This window comes from Esox lucius, chromosome 25, assembly GCF_011004845.1.
Source record: "Esox lucius isolate fEsoLuc1 chromosome 25, fEsoLuc1.pri, whole genome shotgun sequence".
NCBI classification, from domain to species: domain Eukaryota; kingdom Metazoa; phylum Chordata; class Actinopteri; order Esociformes; family Esocidae; genus Esox; species Esox lucius.
Window position 1 is genome coordinate 679,537 of NC_047593.1, and position 21,739 is coordinate 701,275.

A 21,739-nucleotide genomic window follows, 5' to 3' on the forward strand; every position below is an offset into this window, starting at 1 on the left:
AACCATACTGGATGCCCGTGATCTTCGGGCCCTCAGACAGCACTGCATCACATACAGGAATGATACTGTAATGAAAATCACAACATGGGCTCAGGAATACTTCCAGAAAACATTGTCGTGAACACAATCCACTGTGCCATTCGCCGTTGCCGGCTAAAACTCTATAGGTCAAAAAAGCCGTATCTAAACAGGATCCAGAAGTGCAGGCGTTTTCTCTGGGCCAAGGATCATTTAAAATGGACTGTGGCAAAGTGGGAAAGTGTTCTGTGGTCAAAATATGAAGTTCATTTTGGAAAACTGGGACGCCATGTCATCCGGACTAAAGAGGACAAGGACAACCCAAGTTGTTATCAGCTAGTTCTAGAACAACATATGCTCCCATCCAGACGTCGTCTCTTTCAGGAAAGACCTTGCATTTTCCAACATGACAATGCCAGACCACATACTGCATCAATTACAATGTCATGGCTGCATAGAAGAAGGATCCGGGAACTGAAATGGCCAGCCTGCAGTCCAGATCTTTCACCCATAGAAAACATTTGGCGCATCATAAAGAGGAAGGTGCGACAAAGAAGACCTCAGACAGTTGAGCAACTAGAAGCCTGTATTAGACAGGAATGGGACAACATTCCTATTCATAAACTTGAGCAACTTGTCTCCTCAGTCCCCAGACATTTACAGTCTGTTATAAAAAGAAGAGGGGATGCCACACAGTGGTAAACATGGCCTTGTCCCAACTTTTTTGAGATGTGTTGATGCCATGAAATTTAAAATCAACTTATTTTTCCCTTAAAGTGATACATTTTCTCAGTTTACACATTTGATATGTCATCGATGTTGTATTCTGAATAAAATATAGAAATTTGAAACTTCCACATCATTGCATTCTGTTTTTATTCACAATTGTACAGTGTCCCAACTTTTTTGGAATCAGGTTTGTATTACAGAACCAATTTTCCATAAAGAGAGATTTGTGTTTATATAAAATGTAATTGTTATTCAAGATAAAATTTTATGAGGCAAAAAAATATTATATGAGAGACCATGCCAAAAAAGCCTGTCGATGAAACACAGATCATTGTAAAGGAATTTACAAACAAGAAGAAGGTTGAAGCCACCAAGGTTAGACACATGGAGAGGTATAATATTCCAAACAGAAAAAGGGTTTCCAAGAAATTGTTTCAGCCAGTTTATCTTAAAAGTATTAGTTAGTACAAAAATCCAAGAAATATAGTCCACCATTTTCATAGGAATGAATGATAATAATTTTTCCTCATAATGTGTCTTATTTTTCCAAAGAAATTGAACAACATTTTGTCTGTCTCCTTTGGTAGCTTATTGTCAAGATGCAACACCAAAGCCGCATATGTCAAACGTGAGATTCTTTCTGCCTTAGAAAATAACACACTACCTCTCAGCGCAATATCTCCATTGATTTAATTAGGGTTTCAGCAGTTCACTGGTGAAACCCTACGGTGTTTGTTCCGGTTCATTGTCATTATTATTAGGGTGTCAGCCGTTCACTGGTAAAACCTGATAGTTTTTTTTAGTGTTATTATTATTATTTGTATGCTGTTTTAAGGTGTTTTTTGCAGATTCCCGTGAGATTAAAAGGGCCCAAATGTGCACGGTAGTACAGACCCATGGGCTACAACTTCTGATGCAATGCCATGCAAATCAGCCTTATGGTGGCACTGTCACAAGCCCCAAATTTGCTCTTTTGCAAGCTAACCATGCCAACCCCATGTAAGCTAGAGTCTTGAAAATTGGTACATAGGTCTATCTCCTCACTTGGTACATTTTTGCTAATAGGACACAAAGTCGGCCATGATGGATTTTCCGCCATTTTGGATTTTGTGAAAAACACTTAAAACAACCACATGGTGGCACTATTGAGGTTTTCCACATGTGTTACCTCACCACGCTCACGTTTCAGTTAAGCCTTGAAAAGAGATAAGTCTATCTCCTCTTATGGAACATATTTGCTATTGGGATCCATTCACTTTTCCATTCAGTTTTTTTGGCCACAGCGTGGTTTTGCGTAAATAGGCACATAACTCCCAACAGGCATAATGGTTTTATAATCATATTTGTTGCATATGCTGACAACCATAAGACGACAAAAATGAGTGCAAGCAATTTTCAATTCACCACATGGTGGTGATTTTGGGATTTTTACATTTGCCAGCTCACCATGCTCACCTCGTTTGAGTTACAGCCCTGAACAGAGGTAGTTAAGTCCATTGCCAAAAAGGGAACATATTTGCAATTGGGATCCATTAACTTTTCCCTAATGGTTTTTCAGCCACTTTCAAATTTGTGAAAAACTCTTAAAACACTTCTCCTATGGCACAAAAATAATTCTGATATTCACTTGACTTAACATTTGGCATCTATGGTCAAAAGTCTTCAAAATGTATGTACCAGGTCAGTAAGACAAAAAAACATGTCCGCTATTGACCTGTGAACTTTTATAGATGTGTGTTTTTGTACATATAGGCACAAATTCTTACACGTTTAATCATATTTTATTTGTACTTCACAATCGTTAGACGACAATGTGTGCATGCACTTTTCATTTAATCACACAGTGGCACTATTGAGTGCCAAATTACCGATCTTAATGTTAATTCATATTTTGCCTGTACCTATGAAGATCTTTACATTTATATGAACAAAATCTGTTTGTGTAAGAACCTCACCACTGTTGACCAATGAACATGTGCAGGGCTTAGTTTTGCACATATTAGCACACAACTCGTACCCCAAAAATAATATTATAATTCAACTTGATACGCTTGTTTACAATCATGAAATGGGACAAAGAAATTTCCAATTAACTAAAAGGTTGCGCTATTCATTTGGCCCGATTTGCAAGCTCACCTGTAACTACTTCACTGGTAAGCAGGTTAGGGCTGTAACCAGCTAATAGTTTGTTTTAACCAGCAAGGTAGTAGATAAATGTAGCTGCCATGAACAAGAGTTGTGCAGCAACTAATGACTTTCACTCAGCAAGCACCGGTGGGCCACTAGCTTTCTGCCCAATATTAGGTTTTATTTATAATAATCCTTTACAATAATTTTGGTCATGTCACAAATGACAATGAACTGAATAAAATCTAAACAATTTATTTCAAATAGTGCAAGATGCTTACAAAAAAGCATGCATTATACAGCAAGCATACAAAATAAACATGTGCATATTATTATTATTATTATTATTTAATTAAATTTTTTATCAAATAGTGCAAGAAAATGTTTCCAGCAACAGATATAGTAAAATTACAGTATTTGAATGTGAAAAAGTAAAAAATAAACATAATACAAAACAAAATAAACAAGGGCTAGAATGGCAGTAACATACATAAGTGACCTAGCAGCAATCGATAGTTATTGAATATTATGGATACATCAGTGCAATAAGCTTATGAATTAAGAACATTCACACACAGCTTTAAATATATTAAGAGGATAATGTGATCATATACATAACACGGTACATAGCAGCAGTTAAAAAAAATAAAGAGAACTGTAGATTAGCAGCAATATTGGTTGTGCTGGAGATGTCATTCATATTCACGGCAGGTCCCTTGTACCGCGACAACGTCTTCTCCCAACTGCACGGTCAGCTGCCCCTTTCTGGTACCTGGGGACCTGGTTCTGGACAGCCTCGTCAGTGGCATCCTGGTTGGAAGGATTCTTCCTAATTGCTCCTGTAATACAGTAATCAGATGTTGTACTTAAATGGTCTGACATGATTTTGAGAATTGCATGACATTCAAGACAAATGAAATATTTAATGAAGACAAAATGCTAGCGCAACTATAGTCTTGTTTTTACCTGATTGTAGAGCCAGCTGTGTCCTCAGCTCGACCTTCTCTTTAGTCAGCTCGACATTCTCTTTAGTCAGCAACTTGATCTTCTCAAAATGTTCTGAAAGTAAAGACAGTTTGTTATTCAGTCCTAAATATCTGGTTATTTTACAATCAGAACTCAAATCGCAGTGTCCGCCAAACCTCTGCCTTCTTGCCCTTAAAATAAATTGAAATTGACAAATAAAATTGGAAGCAGCTTTAATAACAAGTTAAGCATATGGGTTAAGTGAATGAACCCACACATCTATGTAGCATTCCTCTACATGGTGGCGTGAAGTACCTCTCTGGTGCCTTGGAGTACTGTGCGAACAGGTAAATATGGTGAAACCAAGTGAACATTGCACATTACGAGATCAACATGTAATTCACATACATGATGTGGATAACATTACACAAAGAAACACGATTTAGCTAAGGTTATATATCAGTTGATAAAAGTTACAAGGAATAAGCACATATAACACTCTTACTTGTTGATAGACTAAGAAACACAATTAAGACAAGTTAGCTAATGCTGTTACCATACCTGTTCAACTGCTGATATGCGAAGAAACACAAAACATCCGAACTTGAGGATTAATGAAGAAACAAAATATAGTAAGCAACCAAACTTGTGGACACTAGAAGAAACACAAAGATTACTGTAGGTATTTAATCTCAGGCCAACGCTGTTTTTTTCATGCTCAGTTTCTATAACTTGTTTTCCTGCCAATGGTTTAAAACTTGCGTTCAGCTACCACTGACTAAAGAATTAAAATGTTAATAGAATATTGCAAACAGTCATTGTTTAATACAAAAGTCATTGATCTTTGTTTGTTTCGGGAGTTCATCAAATTGTAGTAAAACAATGTCATAATCCACATGTTGTATTGTCCAATTCAGAGCATATAGCTTATACCTTACACCCTTTGAAAACGAGTTGTTCCTTTTCCTGAACAATACTTAAAGAACCAAGTCACTAAAATGATCCAGGTTTCACATTACTAGAATGTAGGATTCCTAGCTTGAAAATGGTGTTTGTCTTGCCTTACGTGCAATTCACATTCGCTAAAGTGGCATCTACGGACACGGCGGTGTTTAAACACAGTAAAGAAGAATTGTCCCCCATGAAGCGATTAAAGTAGAGGTTATAGGCGAGTAGTTGAGCCGGTACCATGCAGTGGAAAATGGCCATTAGTTCTGGAAAAGAAATATGGCGAGCGATGGCTGTTTCTATGTGTTTACTGTATGTCTACACAAAGGTCCTTTACACAAGCAATAGTGCAAAAGTCAAAGTCTATTTTATTCATAAACTACCAATGTTGACCAAAATTATTTACACTAAGATTTAACAATATTAAAATAAAGTTAATACAAATAATCAGTACAAGAATAAAAGGGGTACAATAGCATCTCTGCTGGAAGAAAATGGCAACACAAGCAGAAACAGCAGATCACAGCGCACGCCCTCTCTTTTGGTGGCTAGCCGCCAGCGTAAACCAGTCGGGCTGCTGGTGGAAAGCTGCCTGAGATGCAAATTAGCTTATGCAAATTGAGATCAGGAGAAAAGCGGCAAAAGATGGCTAATTGTATAGCTAATTGTATATTCGTATAGCATACTTTATAGCTGTATTTGCTTAAATTAAATGGCATTATTAGTGTTTGTTTGATTGAAAAGCAAGCAGTTTTATTAGTCAGCTTTCATTACTGTGAGTGTCATCATGAGCAAGAGGAAGGATGGCAGTGACATTCATCAGTTTTTTGGGCAGCCTCAGAAAATAAAAGTAAGCTGAAAGCAGTGAGAAAATTAGTACCAGTCAGATGATAGAAGTATGATAGAATCTTTGGACTGGGGTAACCAACTAACTCCAGGTCAGTTGCAATGATGGTCCTGGAGCAATATTAATTATGATGTTGTAGGAACAAAAACATGGCGGTATCAGATGGAGTAAATATTTATGGTTAAGAGTTATAAATATTTTAATTATAATTTTATGTTTTTCTGGGGGGGACCCCAGACCCCAGGCTGATTTTGTCCACCCCAATGTTGACTCATGGCTACAGCCTTGCTTTTATGTACTTTTCATGAGATACAGTAAGTCTTTTGGGTATTCCACTGTGTTTCCTGACTTCATTATGCCCAATTTCTTAATTTCTTTATGATATTTTATTTGGGCATCATACAATATATAAGTTACCTCTTGGACAGCAGAAGACATTCTTACTTTTCATTGTATTAATGTTTGTTTTAATTCTACTGTTATAGCCTATAGTGTTTTACTGGCAAAAATACACTTACTGCCAAGATAAATAGCTAGAGTTAGGGAACAGTTTTACTGTGTGTCCTTTGATTTGAAGAATGTTCTTTGTTCAAGCTGGGGGAATGAAAACCTGGAGACTCAAGGACCCAGGGCAAATTGGAGGCTTTTTGAGCTGATACAGCCACTACAACTCCTGAATTTATTTCTCTGGTTTCTTTATTTTAGTGGTCCTGCTTTGATTTGGTTATTTTAGTTGAGGTTGTAAATATCTTCCTATTTTGCATTTAATTTGATGCACTTCAAGATTATTCTAGTTTTAACAAAAATCCAAATGCAATAATTTAATTATATAAATTGTTTTGCTCACATTCCCAACATATGGGTTCATCATTTCTGACCATCAATATATAGTACTTTATTTCTTTTATTTGATTATTAACTGAAATCATCACAATCTGACTTTTTTTGTTTGCTTGCTAGGGGTATGGTCATTTTAGTTAGATGGATAATATCCACCATTTCTTTTTTTCCCTACATTTTAGGATCGAGACCTCAGTCTGCCATCTGAAAAACGAAATCAAGTAAGTCAATCTCATGGATGCCATGGCTTCATAATCCTTGTTTTTTAGTTTGTTATATAAAAGTGGCATGGCCAGAAACCGCAAAAGTCCACTCTGATGATTTAAAAATTAATAACAATGATCATCCTATTTGCATGCTGACATTTTAGCCTGGACGAAGTGGTCAAACACAAAATTATGATTTGGTAGGGAAAATCTCTCCACTGCAATTAGGACTTGCATTTTCTCCCATGTCCCTATATGTCCTCACTCTGCGAACTGAAATAGCAGCTTGATAGGCTTATTATTGTAAGTTGGCTAAATAATAGTTTGGCGATGTAAGCTTCTGCGTCTTGTAAGAACATACTGCTGCAATGTGGTTTTGACTGCAACCTGCTTTTTCACCAAAAAATCACAATTTTCCTGTTCAATAAAGCGTAACATGCTTGAAGGAAATATTAAATAAAGAAATGATTGGCAGAGATGACTGGCTGGGACCACAAACAGTCTCATATGCTGGATAAAATGTGCAAAGATGGCCAACTTTTTGAAGTCATTGGTTTGATGGATTAAAACACAATGTCTGGTTTTGTTTATGACATTAAAAGATACGGTGTGTGTGTGTAAAAGGTTGTTTAACAGTATAGTTAGTTTGTGTTTTTACAACCACTGTAAAAAGTAATGCTTTAAAGAACTTTAAATTAATTTTAAATGTGATGGCTGAACTCCCCAATGTCAAGGATGACAGTATCACACTCATTTAGACACAGTCCTTTGTCTTTTGCTTATCAGGTGAATTTGGCGCAGCATTTAAGAGACTCCAGAGAGAAGACTAAACAGCTGTCTGAGGAGGTGAAAGAGCTCAATCAACGACTTGCTGAAGCCCAGGGGGATAACAAGGTACCTTCCTGGTTGGGGTTTAGTTAAAAAAAAAACATCTAAATTCAAGAAGTAAACACATTTCAATTCCAGTTACAATAACCGAAAATAAATTAAACTAAGAGACAGGGTAGCATGGTGTACAACCCCTTTCCCAAAAAGTATGTATGCTGTGTAAAATGCAAATATAAACAGAATGCAATGATGTTAAAATCATTTAATACCTGTATTTAATTAAAAAAATATACCGCTCAAAAAGATTAGGGCATGACTGGGCATGCTCCTGATGAGATGGCAGATAGTGTCCTGGGGGATCTCCTCCCAGACCTGAATCAGGTCATCAGTGAGCTCCTGGACTGCCTGATGCATTTCATCACAGCACCAAACTGCAGTCAGGGTACCGTTGGCTAGTGCAACCCTCCAAGGATATGCTTCTCAAGACCATCACTGATCCACTGCCAAACCGGTCATGCTGGATGATGTTGCAGGCAGCATAATGTTCGACTCTTCCATGTCGGTCATGTGCTTAGTGTGAACCTGCTCTCATCTGTGAAGAGAACAGGGCACCAATGACGGACCTGCTAATTCAGCTGGGCTGCATGTGCAACCTGAATGGGTTATAGGTAGCGCCTCATGCTACCAGTAGTGACAAGGACACTAGCAAAATGTCAAAATATAGAAGAAACTGTCAGGAAGGTTAAGGAGAGAGAAATTATCTTTGGCCACCACCTGCCAAAACCATTCTCTTTTTGGGGGTTGTCTTGCTGTTGCCTCTCCAGTGCACCTGTTGTCACTTATTTACAACAAAACAGGTGACATTGATTCACGACCACTTATGCTTCCTAACTGGACAGATTTATAGCTCTGAAGTTTAATTTACTTGGTGTTTTACTGTGATGATCACGTGTTCCCTTAATTTTTTGGAGCAGTGTAGTATGAGGATAACACATCAAATGTTGAACCAGAGAAAACATTTTGTTTATGGGAAAATATATGCCCATTTTGAATTTGATGCCAGCAACTTGTTTAAAATAAGTTGGGTTTGTGGCATTTCCTCTTCTTTTAACAACACTCGGTAAGCAGTTTGGAACTGAGGAGGCCAATTGCTGTAGTTTTGAAAGTAAAATGTTTATAGGATTATAGGATTTATAGGATTTCAGCTGCTCACCAGTTGGGGGTCTCCTTTGTCATATCTTTCGTTTCATAATGTGCCAAATGTTTTCAATGGGTGACAGGTCTGGACTGCAGAAAGGCCAGTTTAGCACCCAGACTCTTTTACTACGCAGCCATGCTGTTGTAGTATGTGAAGAATGTGGTTTGGCATTGTCTTGCTAAAATAAACAAGGCCTTCCCTAAAAATCACGTTATTGGGATGGCAACATATGTTGCTCCAAAACCTGTATGTATTGTTCAGCATTAATGTTGCCTGTCTCCCATGCCATGTACACTAATGGCCCCCCATAACATCAAGGATGTTGGCTTTTGAACTGTGCACTGATAACAAGCCGGGTGGTACTTTTTCTTTTTAGCCCGGTGGACGCAGAGTCCATGTTTTCCAAAAAAAAAATGAAAATCTGATTTGTCCGGCCGCAGGACAGTTTTCCACATCGCCTCAGTCCATCATAAATGAGCCGGAGAACCTGGTGGTGTTTCTAGTTTCTTCTTTGCATGGTAGAGTATCAACTTGCATTTATGGATGCAGTGATGTACTGCATTCACAGACAATGGTTTTCGGAAGTGTTCATGAGCCCATGCAATGATTTCCACTACAGAGTTTTTAATGCAGTGCCCAAAGATCACAGCAATTTTTTTCAGGCTTGTCCCTTGCATTCAGAGATTTGTCTGGATTCTGTGAATCTTTTAATTATTTTATGTATCGTAGATGATAAGATCCCCAAACATTTTGCAGTTTATCAGTGAGAAACGTTATTCTTAAATTGTTGCACTATTTGCTTGCACAGTCTTTCATGGAGTGGTGAACTCCAACCAATCTTTACTACTGAAAGACTCATCCTCTCTGGGATGCTCTTTTTATACCCAGTCATGTTACTGACCTTGTTGCCAGTTAACCTAATGAGTTGTGAGGAGTTCTTCCAGGTTATTTTTTTTTTATTACACAACTTTTCCAGTCCTTTTGCTGCCCCTGTCCCAGCTTTTTTGAAACACGTTGCTGGCATCAAATTCAAAGTGGGCATGTATTTTTCAAGGAACAATAACATTGTTCAGTTTCAACATTTGATATGTTGTCTGTGTACTATTTTCCATTGAATATTGGACTTAAATGATTTGCACATCTTTGCATTCTGTTTTAATTTCTATTTCACACATCGTTCCAAATTCTTTGGAAAAGGGGTTTTATATGCATTTGAAATCAACCACTGTAGTAAATTTCTGATAAATTCCCAAACTAAAGGAAATAGCCTGTATTTCACACCCCTCCACCCGCAGCTCCTGCGGATGAACATAGCTCGACAGAGATTGGGGGATGAAGAGGTGGGGGCACGACACTTCCCGGCCTATGAACGGGAAGACCTTGTCACGCAGTTGGAGATGGCGAGGGAGCAGGTGAGGAGTGGCAGAGTTGTGCAAAATGTGTCTCCCAAGAGGAAATGCCTGTTGTGCAAAATGTTAGACCAAGAGGAAATGCCTGTTGTGCCTAGGCCAAACATAGACCAATGTGTAGCATTGTAGCAACAGGAAAATGAGACATGCTACAGTGCAAGAAAAAGTGTCAAGTCAGCTAAAGTGTTGCAAAGACGAGGCATATGCACACTAATAAATACGCAATCAAATATAAATTCACAATCTCAATACTCTTAAAGATTTGTTGGAAAAAAGTAGGCAAATTCACTCTGGAACAGATAATGTGAGCGGAGCGGTTGGAAATCCCCCTCAATGCTCTCGGAGCGAAGGCTGCAAGTCTTTCACATCGCTCCGCTCAAAACCACTCTTCGCTCACAGAAAAAAAAAATGCTTCTCCAAATTTGCTACATTTATTTTCTGTTTAGTTATAATACAAAATAAAATAAAAATGTGTGATTCTGTATGTACAGTATACGTTTTTTATTAAAATATAACTCAGTTAAAATATGGGTAAATAAGGGCTATGCAACATTGTATACACTTTTGTAATCATGATGAGACCAATATTGGATTACATGAATACTTTGTTAAAGAGCTATTGAGATTTGAAGAGCCGAAGGTCTGTCGAATGTCCAATCTAAAACTTACTTCACAGCAGTCTGCATGCCTGCTGAGCTACTGGGGATGCTAAACCCCATTCTGGATAACTTTGCCAGGCGGTGAAGGTTTTAGTCCTTCCAAAAGGCTATAACGTCCTCGTCTGTGCTTGTTCTCATTGCTGTTATGTACTTCTCTACTTCACATTTTGTGTCCAGCGAGGAGCATTGCAGCTGTGTAAAGTAAGAGCTGAACATGCAAGGTCTTTTGTGTGCTTCATTTTGCTCAGGGACAGGGTCGGGTGTAGGTGTTTCTGACGCAGCAGTTACGCCTGAAAGAGTGCTGGTAGCCTCGGTCTCCTTAACACGCACCAGATCATCTCTTATCGCCCACTCTGTTGTAAATCTTGGATCCAATACAGCAGCCAGGATAAGATGCTTGTCTTTATAGTATCATGCGTGTTTCTGCAAATGCAGCAATGTCTATGGGCTGAGATATGGTAGTCAAAATGTCCTTTAATTTCCAACACTGCAGGGAGAATCATGGCCAAGGTTCCCCAATTATTTTTGCATTTTATCTGTAAAGTCCACTAGTGGCGTCAGTATGTCCATCAGAACCTGACGCCAACGCACTTCGTTTAGGGTGAGTTTGACATCATCGGATGTAGACTTCAGATTATTTTGCCATAATGGGTTTCTTTTGAAAATCTTCAGCACGGACTCAATTATATGTAATTGGCTATTCCATTGCATTATGCAGGCTGTGGTAGGACGGACTCGCAATCTGTCGGTTTCTTCTGTGTTCAATGTACTCTTCTTCAGAATTTTAGCAGGTCTCCCCACTTTCTGCGCTAACCCCATCATGCATGTTAACTGCATCCTTTATTGCGAGCTGAAGCATGTGAATTGGGCATCGTAAATGGAGATTTGACTCTGTGATGTACTGGTTTACCATCATGTCAAAGCTGTTTGTAATATGGTCAATTTGGAACGGTAAGACCGCAGGTGGATTCCAGGTTTTCCTCCTTCAATACTGGTCTCCTCAAAACCAGGTAGTTTGAAGGCCTTGACCATGTTACTTACAGCCTCTGCTGTGTGGTGTCGTTGTTTATGTTCACAGCTCAACAACACTTTTCGGTCTTTAAATGTCAGGTCAATGAAATTGGCAACAATGCCTAGGTAACTGTGTCCCCTTCTGCTTGTCCAAATGCCAGTAGACATGACGAACTCATCACCTAGTTGCATAAGGTCTTTCAGCATGGTTGGGCTGCACTTGCGAAGGGCCACATCCCTTCCCTCTCTATGCAGGCTGAGGGTTAATAGGCTCTGTGCACAAGCATATGGACGAACTTCCGCTTTAGCCAGATGTCGGCATATCATTTTCCGGTTTACTTAAGGTGATCACCCGCGTTAGTTTTTAGTAGATGTCTCCAAGACCTGCCTAAAATAAGCATTAGTGATGTCCATCGAATTGTTGATGCCTGGTCCCCAGCTCCAACAAGCAAGCGGAACAAGGGATTACATTTCTACATGTTGAGTTATCTGCACAACTACGAGGGTAAGTAGTTTACTGTGGTGTGCCGGACGGCTATCTGCTAAGCTAGTTAGCGACGTGTTCCTTTTTAGTGTAGTATTAGGCAGGACAATAGAACGCATAAAAATTCACCCTAGCCTCAAAAACGGCAAAAGAACGATGGCTGAGCTTGAACGCTAGCGCATCCCCATAGCAAGTGAATTGAAGCGAACCTTCGTTCAGCCTCTTCTAACCTGAATGAAGCTTAAAATTCCATAGCCTCAAAAAAGCACCAAAACAGGTCTCCTCTTTTATTTTACTACTGTAACCTCATTTCACAACGAAACTGAAAAATAACAACTGGCATAGGAAGTAAACATCTGGTTCTATATGGTATTAATTGCGCTTAAAACTGCGTTACGTTGAAGTATATATTTCTAGTCTAGTGTTTGAAGTCATTGAATGACGCAAGCCACATTTTATTAAAAAGAGTACATTCTCCTCATTAAAACGATGCCCCACTTGTACCTTGAAACTTAAATGAGTCACGTACATTATATTTATTTTTTTCCCCGTACAACAGCGTCACTCATCTTGTTGTGAGTTTAGGTGTTTACTAATGCGGATGAGTATTAGTAAGTAAACCGGAAACTGCAATACCGACTTCTAGACAAAAACGAAAGTTCGTCACTATGCTGGTGCACGGAGTCTATAGGGTCCATGTACACCATTTTAAAGAGAGCCTCATTCAAATACTTCTGTCTTTCCTGCGACACTGCTGGGGATTTCCGTCCAGAAAAGTAATCTTCAAATAATAATTTTTCCTGAAATGGTCGTTCCTGCTGACTCGTTCTCTGCCAATATATTAATTATGAATATTAATAATATCATTTAATAATTTCATTTAATAATCTCATAAAAAGGAAACCATTGCACCCTCCCAAATGTGTGTCGGTGCGTGAAAAGCCAAAGTATTTATATAATTGGAAAACGAAAGGATTCATGAGCAAAGCCTTTCAATTTCCAATTACTTTAAAATTAACTGATAACATAACTACAACTAAACGTTGTAATTATTAGGGTACAAGTTAGCCTCAGCTTGCTACCCACCTCGTTCCTTTCTTTCCACAATTAATATTTACTTGTAGTTACTAAATATCTGCATTCCCTCTGCTGTTTTTGGTTTTGCTCATTCCTGTAAGTTACATACTTTTTGCATCTTTTAGTTTTTTCTGTTTCTTTATTGAAGTATTGAGTAAACTCCATGATAGCTTAAGCAAATAGCTAAAATACAGCTCCGCGCTCTAATACCGCTCCACTCACCCTTCGGAGCGGTATCGGAACGGTATTTGAGTGATTAAGGGATAAGCCTTTTGACCCGCTCAAATATCACTCCTCGCTCCAGTCAAATTGGGATCTCTCCACTCCACTCACATACTCTGCTCTGGCCACATCAAAAGGTTCGGTATTGAATTTATCAGTCAAAGTTGACTGAATTGTTAAGACTACACCTTCACCTGTCCCCATAAAAGAAGCAATGTCACCCTGTTATTACACTTACTGGGTGAAATGAAGGTGATCAACTCATTCAGTCTGAACAAAGTTTATACTTTTACCATTTTAGTCATTTATCAGACACTCGAAAACAGAACAATTACAGCTCTGGAAAAAATAAAGACACCACTGCATCTCAAAAAGTTGAAAAGGAAAGTTTTGAGTGAGGAACAGAAGCTTTCGATTGGATTTGCAGTGGTCTCTTTAATTTAAAACCTTCTGTTCCTCATTCAAAACCTTCCTTTTGATTTTTTGGAAAGAAAAAAAAAAGGTGCAGTGGTCTCTTATTTTTTTCCGGAGCTGTATATTAAGCACCTCGCTTAAGGGCTCCATATATTTTTCCTTTTTTATTTGGCCTAGAATGAGGAGCTGGAGCACAGTGTACAATCGCTGACTGATGAGCTACATGATGTTAGAGCGGAGCGTAACGTATTCCAGGAGAAGGCTCAGCGGCTGAACCGTGAGGTGAACCACATCTTAAGAGGACATGAGTGTCGGATCCTAGACGTAGACGCACTCTGCATGGAGAACAGGTGTGTGTGTGTGTGTGTGTGTGTGTGCACACGTGCGGTGTGGGTGGGTATGTGTTTGTGTGTGCAGGGGGGCATACATCAAGGAGTTAACCTTCTCACTGAAAGCCCTACTTGCCATCAACTTTGCCACAAAAGCATACTTAAGGAGCCAATATCCACCCAGTGTGGTTACACAACTCCCTTTGATAGAGCACATCCTCACGCTAGCCTGTGGTTCAGTGCTTTACAGGAACAACACAGAACATACACATACAATGACATGGTTGCAAGGTTTGATTACAGCTGAAACCAGTATAATTGAAACGAGCTGGGAGTGTGATTCTTATTCGTCTCAAATACTTGCATCAATGAATGTGCCGTAGAAGCTTTCTTTTTGGACCCCTTTTTTTGACAAATCAATATTTTCTTTCAGATATTTACATGAGCGATTCAAACAACTACAGGAGGAGGTCACCATTCTCAAAATGAATCTCCTGAAGTACAAGGTATTGCAAGCAACATGCATATACAATGAGGATTTTTTTTTATCCCTGCTGATTTTGTACAATTGCCCACTGACTAAGAAATGATCAGTCTATAATTTCAATGGTAGGTTTATTTGAACAATGATAGACAGAATAACAACAAAAAAATCCAGAAAAACGTGAATTTTGTAAATTAATTTGCATTTTAATGAGTGAAATAAGTATTCGACTCCTCTGCAAAAACATGACTTAGTACTTTGTGGCAAAACCCTTGTTGGCAATCATAGAGGTCAGACGTTTCTTGTAGTTGGCCACTAGGTTTGCACGCATCTCCGGAAGGATTTTGTCGCACTCCTCATTGCAGATCTTCTCCAAGTTGTTAAAGTTTTGATGATGACGTTTGGCAACTCTAACCTTCAGCTCCCTCCACAGATTTTCTATGGGATTAAAGTCTGGAGACTGGCCAGGCCACTCCAGGACCTTAACGTGCTTCTTGTTGAGCCACTCCTTTGTTGCCTTGGCCGTGTGTTTTTGGTCATTGTCATATTGGAATACCCATTCATGACCCATTTTCAATGCCCTGGCTGAGGGAAGGAGGTTCTCACCCAAGATTTGACGGTACATGGCCCCGTCCATCGTCCCTATGATGCGATGGCGTTTTCCTGTCCACATAGCAGAAAAACACCCCCAAAGCATAATGTATCCACCTCCATGTTTGACGATGGGGGTGGTGTTCTTGGGGTCATAGGAAGCATTCCTCCTCCTCCAAACACGGCAAGTTGAGTTGATTCCAAAGAGCTCAATTTTGGTCTCATCTGACCACCCAGTTCTCCTCTGAATCATTCAGATGTTCATTGGCAAAGTTCAGACGGGCCTGTACGTGTGTGTTCTTGAGCAGAGGGACCTTGCGGGTGCTCCAGGATTTCAGTCCTTCACGACGTAGTGTGTTACCAATTGTTTTCTTGGTGACTGTGGTCCCAGCTGCCTAGAGATCATTGACAATATCCTCCCGTGTAGTTCTGGGCTGATTCCTCACCGTTCTCATGATCACTCCACGAGGTGAGAACTTGCATGGAGCACCAGACCAAGAGAGATTTACAGTTCTTTTGTGATTCTTCCATTTGTAAATAATTGCACCAACTGTTGTCACCTTCTCACCAAACTGCTTGGCGATGGTCTTGTACCCCATTCCAGCCTTGTGTAGGTCTATAATCTTGTCCCGGACATCCTTGGACAGCTCTTTGGTCTTGGCCATGGTGGAGAGTTTGGAATCTGATTGATTGATTGCTGCTGTGGACAGATGTATTTTATACAGGTAAGAAACTGAGATTAGGAGCATTCCCTTTAAGAGTGTGCTCCTAATCTCAGCTCGTTACCTATATAAAAGACACTTGGAACCCAGAAATCTATCTGATTGAGAGGGGATCAAATACTTACAGTGCGGAGAACAAGTATTTGACACACTGACGATTTTGCATGTTTTCCTTTTTGCATGTAGGGGTCAGATTTTTTTTCAAAAATCCAGAAAATCACATTGTATGATTTTTAAATAATACATTTGCATTTTATTGCATGACATAAGTATTTAATCACCTACCAACCAGTAAGAATTCTGGCTTTCACAGACCTGTTAGTTTTTCTTTAAGAAGCCCTCCTGTTTTCCACTCATTACCTGTATGAAGCCCAGAACTACACGAAAGGACCTGGTCAATGACCTGAAGAGTGCTGGGACCACAGTCTCAAAGAAAACCATTAGTAACACACTACTCCGTCATGGATTAAAATCCTCTGCAAGGTCCCCCTGCTCAAGCCAGCGCATGTCCTGGCCCGTCTGAGGTTTGCCATTTACCATCTGGATGATCTAGAGGAGGAATGGGAGAAGGTCATGTGGTCTGATGAGACAAAAATGTAGCTTTTTGGTCTAAACTCCACTCGTTGTGTTTGGAGGAAGAAGAAGGATGAGTACAACCCCAAGAACACCATCCCAACCGTGAACCATGGAGGTGGAAACATCATTCTTTGGGGATGCTTTTCTGCAAAAGGGACAGGACGACTGCACCATATTGAGGGGAGGATGGATGGGGCCATGTATCGCCAGATCTTGGCCAACAACCTCCTTCCCTCAGTAAGAGCATTGAAGATGGATCGTGGCTGGGTCTTCCAGCATGACAACGACCCGAAACACACAGCCAGGGCAACTAAGGAGTGGCTCCGGAAGAAGCATCTCCAGACCTGAATCCAATAGAAAATCTTTGGAGGGAGCTGAAAGTCCGTATTGCCCATCGACAGCCCCGAAACCTGAAGGATCTGGAGAAGGTCTGTATGGAGGAGTGGGTCAAAATCCCTGCTGCAGTGTGTGCAAACCTGGTCAAGAACTACAGGAAACTTATGAGCTCTGTAACTGCAAACAAAGGTTTCTGTACCAAATATTAAGTTCTGCTTTTCTGCTGTATCAAATACTTAATTAATTAAATGCAAATTAATTATTTAAAAATCAAACAATGTGATTTTCTGGATACAGACTTATACATGCTTTGTAAGTGGGAAAACCTGCAAAATCGGCAGTGTATCAAATACTTATTATATTTTTCAGTTGTGTATTTTGTAAAATCATTAACAAATATGTCTTGATGAGAGTATGTTGTGTAGATGAGTAACTGCATGAAACTGTGAAACACTGATGTGAAAAATGTGGAAAATTCAAGGGGATGTGGACTTTCTGGAGAATATCATCCTGCATATTTGAATATGACTCACTTCACCGGCATTTGCATTGTTTTTCAGAGTGCTCTGGGGAGTAGGAAGAACTCGAAGACATATGGCAAAGCTAACAGCAGTGCACTCACTGGGGTACTCTCAGCCAAACAAGGTGGTGTATAAACTATTCAACCACTCTTCTTTTTAAAAGCGAATGTTCACTCAACATTTTTTTGAAGTTTTAATTACTCTACAGTACAAAATGCATCATACTTACATTTTTGTTTTCCAATAGAGATTTGGAAAAAAAAAACATCACACTGAGTTTTAGGGATCATTAAAACATAAAACAAACAAACACTTAAACTCAAATGAGCAATAATAATCTGGGAAGATGTTTTGCTGATAGGGGTCCAAATTCTGTCAACCCCAATGTTTGATATTTACAGACAGGTGACAACTTAAAAGATAAACCAACATAAAGTCTCTTGACCAGGAGCCTTCAGAACAGCTTCACTGCATCTTGACATAGATTCTACGAGTCTCTGGAACTCTACTGGAGGGATGGAACAATATTCTTCATAAAGATATTCCCTCATTTGGTGATGATGGTGATCGAGAGTGCTGTCTAGAACATTGGTCCGAAATCAATTGGGTGGATTTAAATAGCATATTATTATTATTATTATTATTTCATATTTGTCAGACCCTTTCAGTGACCCTCGTGCCCTGTGGACGGAGACTTTATAATAAACACTCTTTCAAAGTCACTCTTGCTGTTTTGACACAAAATCAAGGTCAACTGAGTAGGGATGGCCATGATTAACTGTTTAACCATTAACCGATCAAAATAATTTGGACCAATTTAATACTAGCGGTTAAACGATTAAGAAAGGTTGCCATACCAATCAACGTGTCACATCATGTGCAACCAACCACACATATGGCTGCATTTCATATACTGTTCATACTATACAGTATGCTAAAGCAGTATGCAGTGCGTCTCTTTGGAAGGTACAGAAAAGTAGTAGTTCTCGGATTGTATACCACTTCCGGTCTATTTTTGAAGTACGCGAATGATGCACACAACATGGAATATTATAACCCACAAACCCTTGCGCAGTGCAAGAAGGAGGGTTTACTGACGAACGTTTCACAAAATATAAATTAGTATCTTATTGCTAAACATTATTGAAACAAATGCTTTATGTTGGCTAGCTAAGATATTGCGTGATGTCTATTTCAAGACATAAGTGCAGTTTCATTTATTGTATAATATGTATAATACTGACCGTAGTCTAATTCAGCATGATGATTAATATGCGACAAAAGGGTTTGATTTTAAGACGCAACTTTATGACGAGGTAGTATTTCCCAATACTGGCATACTATCCCTACTACATACTAAAAGTACGTACTTCACAATCTTCCTCGAAGTACGTACTTCTAGTACGTAGCATGCAGTAGCATGCCACTTTATTGACGAGGATGCCAGAGAGAGACAGCATGCCTACTAACAGAATGCCAGAGAGAAACAGCTGACAACCTCTCAGCTAAACTGATTGATGCGGTGGAGAATTGGGATCTAAATGGGAAAGTGTCGGCATGTGTCCACGACAATGCTCTCAATGTCGTGGCTGCTAACTCCCATGCGGGCAAACTGCGATTCAGTTGCCTGTTTTGCACATACACTGCAGCTGGCAGTAAATTATGGATTTAAGGTGTTTGTGCATCACGTCATCGTTGCAGTTGGGCGGCTTGTTAGACACTTCAACCACAGCAACCCTGCATACACGGCACTGGAAGCCAAACAAGAACAAATTAAACTTCCGAAACACCAGCTCATCCAGTCATACAAAAATAAATGGAACTCTGTGTGCGACATGTTTGAAAGACTTTTTGAACAATGGTGGGCAGTTACAGCAGTTCTGTCTGACCGAACAGTTACAAAGCTACAAGAAGCCAGAACCTATGAGGGGCCGTATAAGACATTATTCATTCTGGTACTCTCACATACATACATTTTCCTTTCACATACATATATTTTCACTCTCACATACATACATTTTCACTCTCACATACATACATACATTCTCCTTTCACATACATATATTCTCCTATGCATATATTTTTACTCTCACACATACATACATATATTTTCACTCTAACATACATACAGTTTTTTTTCTCTCATAAGAATATATTTTTAACTCACACATTCATACATTTTACTCTTATATTTCTATATTTTAACTCACACACAAATATATTTTTCTCTCATATTTCTATATTTAACATACATATTCATACATTTTTGATCTCATGCACATGCAGTCACAATTTTAAATAATATATGTATATAAGCAGAAAATGTATGCATGTGTAAAGAAAATATATGTATGTGTGTGTGAGAGAAAGTTTAGTGGAAACGGAAGGAGTATAGTTGAAACGGATGGCAGAACATTTCTCACGCTGTGATTGGCTGTCATCCTCAACCTGTGATTGGCTGAGAAACTCGAGCAGGGATATGTTCAGGTCGCGATCAGCATGAAGATGAGACGAACGGTTTGCAGCGAGCCATTGGAGTTTTAAGAACTATTTTAACATGCTCTGATACTATTTCTTTCATTGAGCAGCAAAGGACATGCTCATCTGCACCTAACGTTGTTCACAGCACGGCAGAAAGTGAAATGAAACAACTTTTCAGACCAGGGGGCAACTCACCCCATATGGAAAATAAATATATTTTTGCAATTATAGAAAATACATTACAAAATGTATTTTGAAGCCCTATTAAAATGCATTTTTCAGGTCCTGTGAAAGTAAAAAGATGAAATGTAATTACTGAAATATTGATTATATCACATTTAGGTTTGAAACACATTTTATAGATGTGTACATTACCAAAATACATTTAATCTTAGTCACAAATAGTCTAACGTACTAAGGTAAACTTGGTAATACCACTACTTGCCTCTCAAATCCACCTACTCCTGTTTGGAGTAGTGGTTAGCCTGCCTAACTGTGGAGCATAAGGTTGCAGGTTCAAAACACCACCTTATCATATATTTAGACATATTTTAAAAAAATGCATTAAATACATTTTCACAAATATACTTACGCGGCCAATTTCAAACCTTTTTGACATATATTTTCCAAATGTGTTCGGAAAAATGTTTTCCAAATGTATTAAAAAATATATTTAAAGGTCCCATGACATGCTACTTTTTGTAGGCTTTAATATAGGCCATAGTGGTCCCTAGTACTGTATCTGAAATCTTTTTTCAAAAATTCAGCCTTGCTGCAGAATTATAGCCACTACAATACAGTCACAGAATGAGCTTCCTTCAAACGGCCCGTATTGGTGTCTGTGACTTTAAATTTTAATGAGGATGAAAAAGACGAGGCAAGGTGGTGGGTGGGCGTGGCCTTTACTAGCTTGCGGCAAAGGTAACGTGCATGTTTACCGGTATGTCTGGATCATATTGCAATGGCACAAAGACACATTGAAGCAATTTTTGTGGTGCTGATTTGTATAACTGATTGGATTGTATATTGGTCAGTGACCGCGCTTTTTTCCCCACCTGTCTAGCCTTAACCTCCCGCAATTGTGTGCCTTCACTGTACTGACATATTGGAGTATGCACCTCCTCAGATGTAAATATATCAATTACGTTATTGTAATGAAGAGAAGGAACAACAGTCATTGCGTGGACTGGGTTGAAGTTAGTTTTAGGTTGGATATTCAACATATAATCAGGCTAACCGTCCTCCAGCGGACTCCAGCTGCTTCTGCCGCTGAAACTACTAAAAAGTTGTTGCTAAAGATTGAAGAATGTATTTCGAATATCCAACCTTAAACTAACTTCAATGGCTGTTGTTCCTTCTCTTCATTAGAGTAACGTAATTGATATATTTACATCTGAGGAAGCCAGGTCATAAACGTGACAAAGAGCATGATTGAAGCCTTACAATATGTCAGTGCAGTGAACAATTGTGGGAGGTTATGGCTAGACAGGTGGGGGAAAAAGCGCAGTCACTGACCAATATACAATCCAATCAGTTATACAAATCAGCACCACAAAAATAGAGCTTATTATTCTTACCTTTTCCTCAGACGAGGGACCCAATTGCCAAAGTGCTGCTGTGTTTGATATCGTAAAGACTGCCGTGATCCTCGGGTTTGGTCTTGTGTAGCGTGAGGCGGTCGGCCTGTAGCACTGACTTGTCCCATAAAGAAAATAA

General features: G+C 39.1%; 1 protein-coding gene and 1 long non-coding RNA gene across 6 annotated transcripts in view; one reads left to right on the forward strand and one right to left on the reverse strand.

Annotated features, from left to right (window-relative positions):
- ccdc149b (coiled-coil domain containing 149b) overlaps nucleotides 1-21,739 on the forward strand; it is an 87,199-nt gene that overhangs the window by 43,847 nt on the left and 21,613 nt on the right. For all 5 annotated transcript variants that reach the window (XM_020044562.2, XM_013132105.4, XM_020044563.2 and 2 more), the window contains 6 exons: nucleotides 6,658-6,696; nucleotides 7,468-7,575; nucleotides 10,003-10,119; nucleotides 14,161-14,333; nucleotides 14,746-14,818; nucleotides 17,582-17,666. In XM_020044562.2, coding sequence (XP_019900121.2) covers nucleotides 6,658-6,696; nucleotides 7,468-7,575; nucleotides 10,003-10,119; nucleotides 14,161-14,333; nucleotides 14,746-14,818; nucleotides 17,582-17,666 — 595 coding nt within the window. The remainder of the gene's footprint in view (nucleotides 1-6,657; nucleotides 6,697-7,467; nucleotides 7,576-10,002; nucleotides 10,120-14,160; nucleotides 14,334-14,745; nucleotides 14,819-17,581; nucleotides 17,667-21,739) is intronic.
- On the reverse strand, nucleotides 3,675-4,152 carry LOC117594087. Its single transcript, XR_004575464.1, has 3 exons — nucleotides 4,116-4,152; nucleotides 3,841-3,933; nucleotides 3,675-3,713 (listed from the first exon to the last, which is right to left on the reverse strand). It is a non-coding gene; the product is annotated as an uncharacterized LOC117594087 (long non-coding RNA).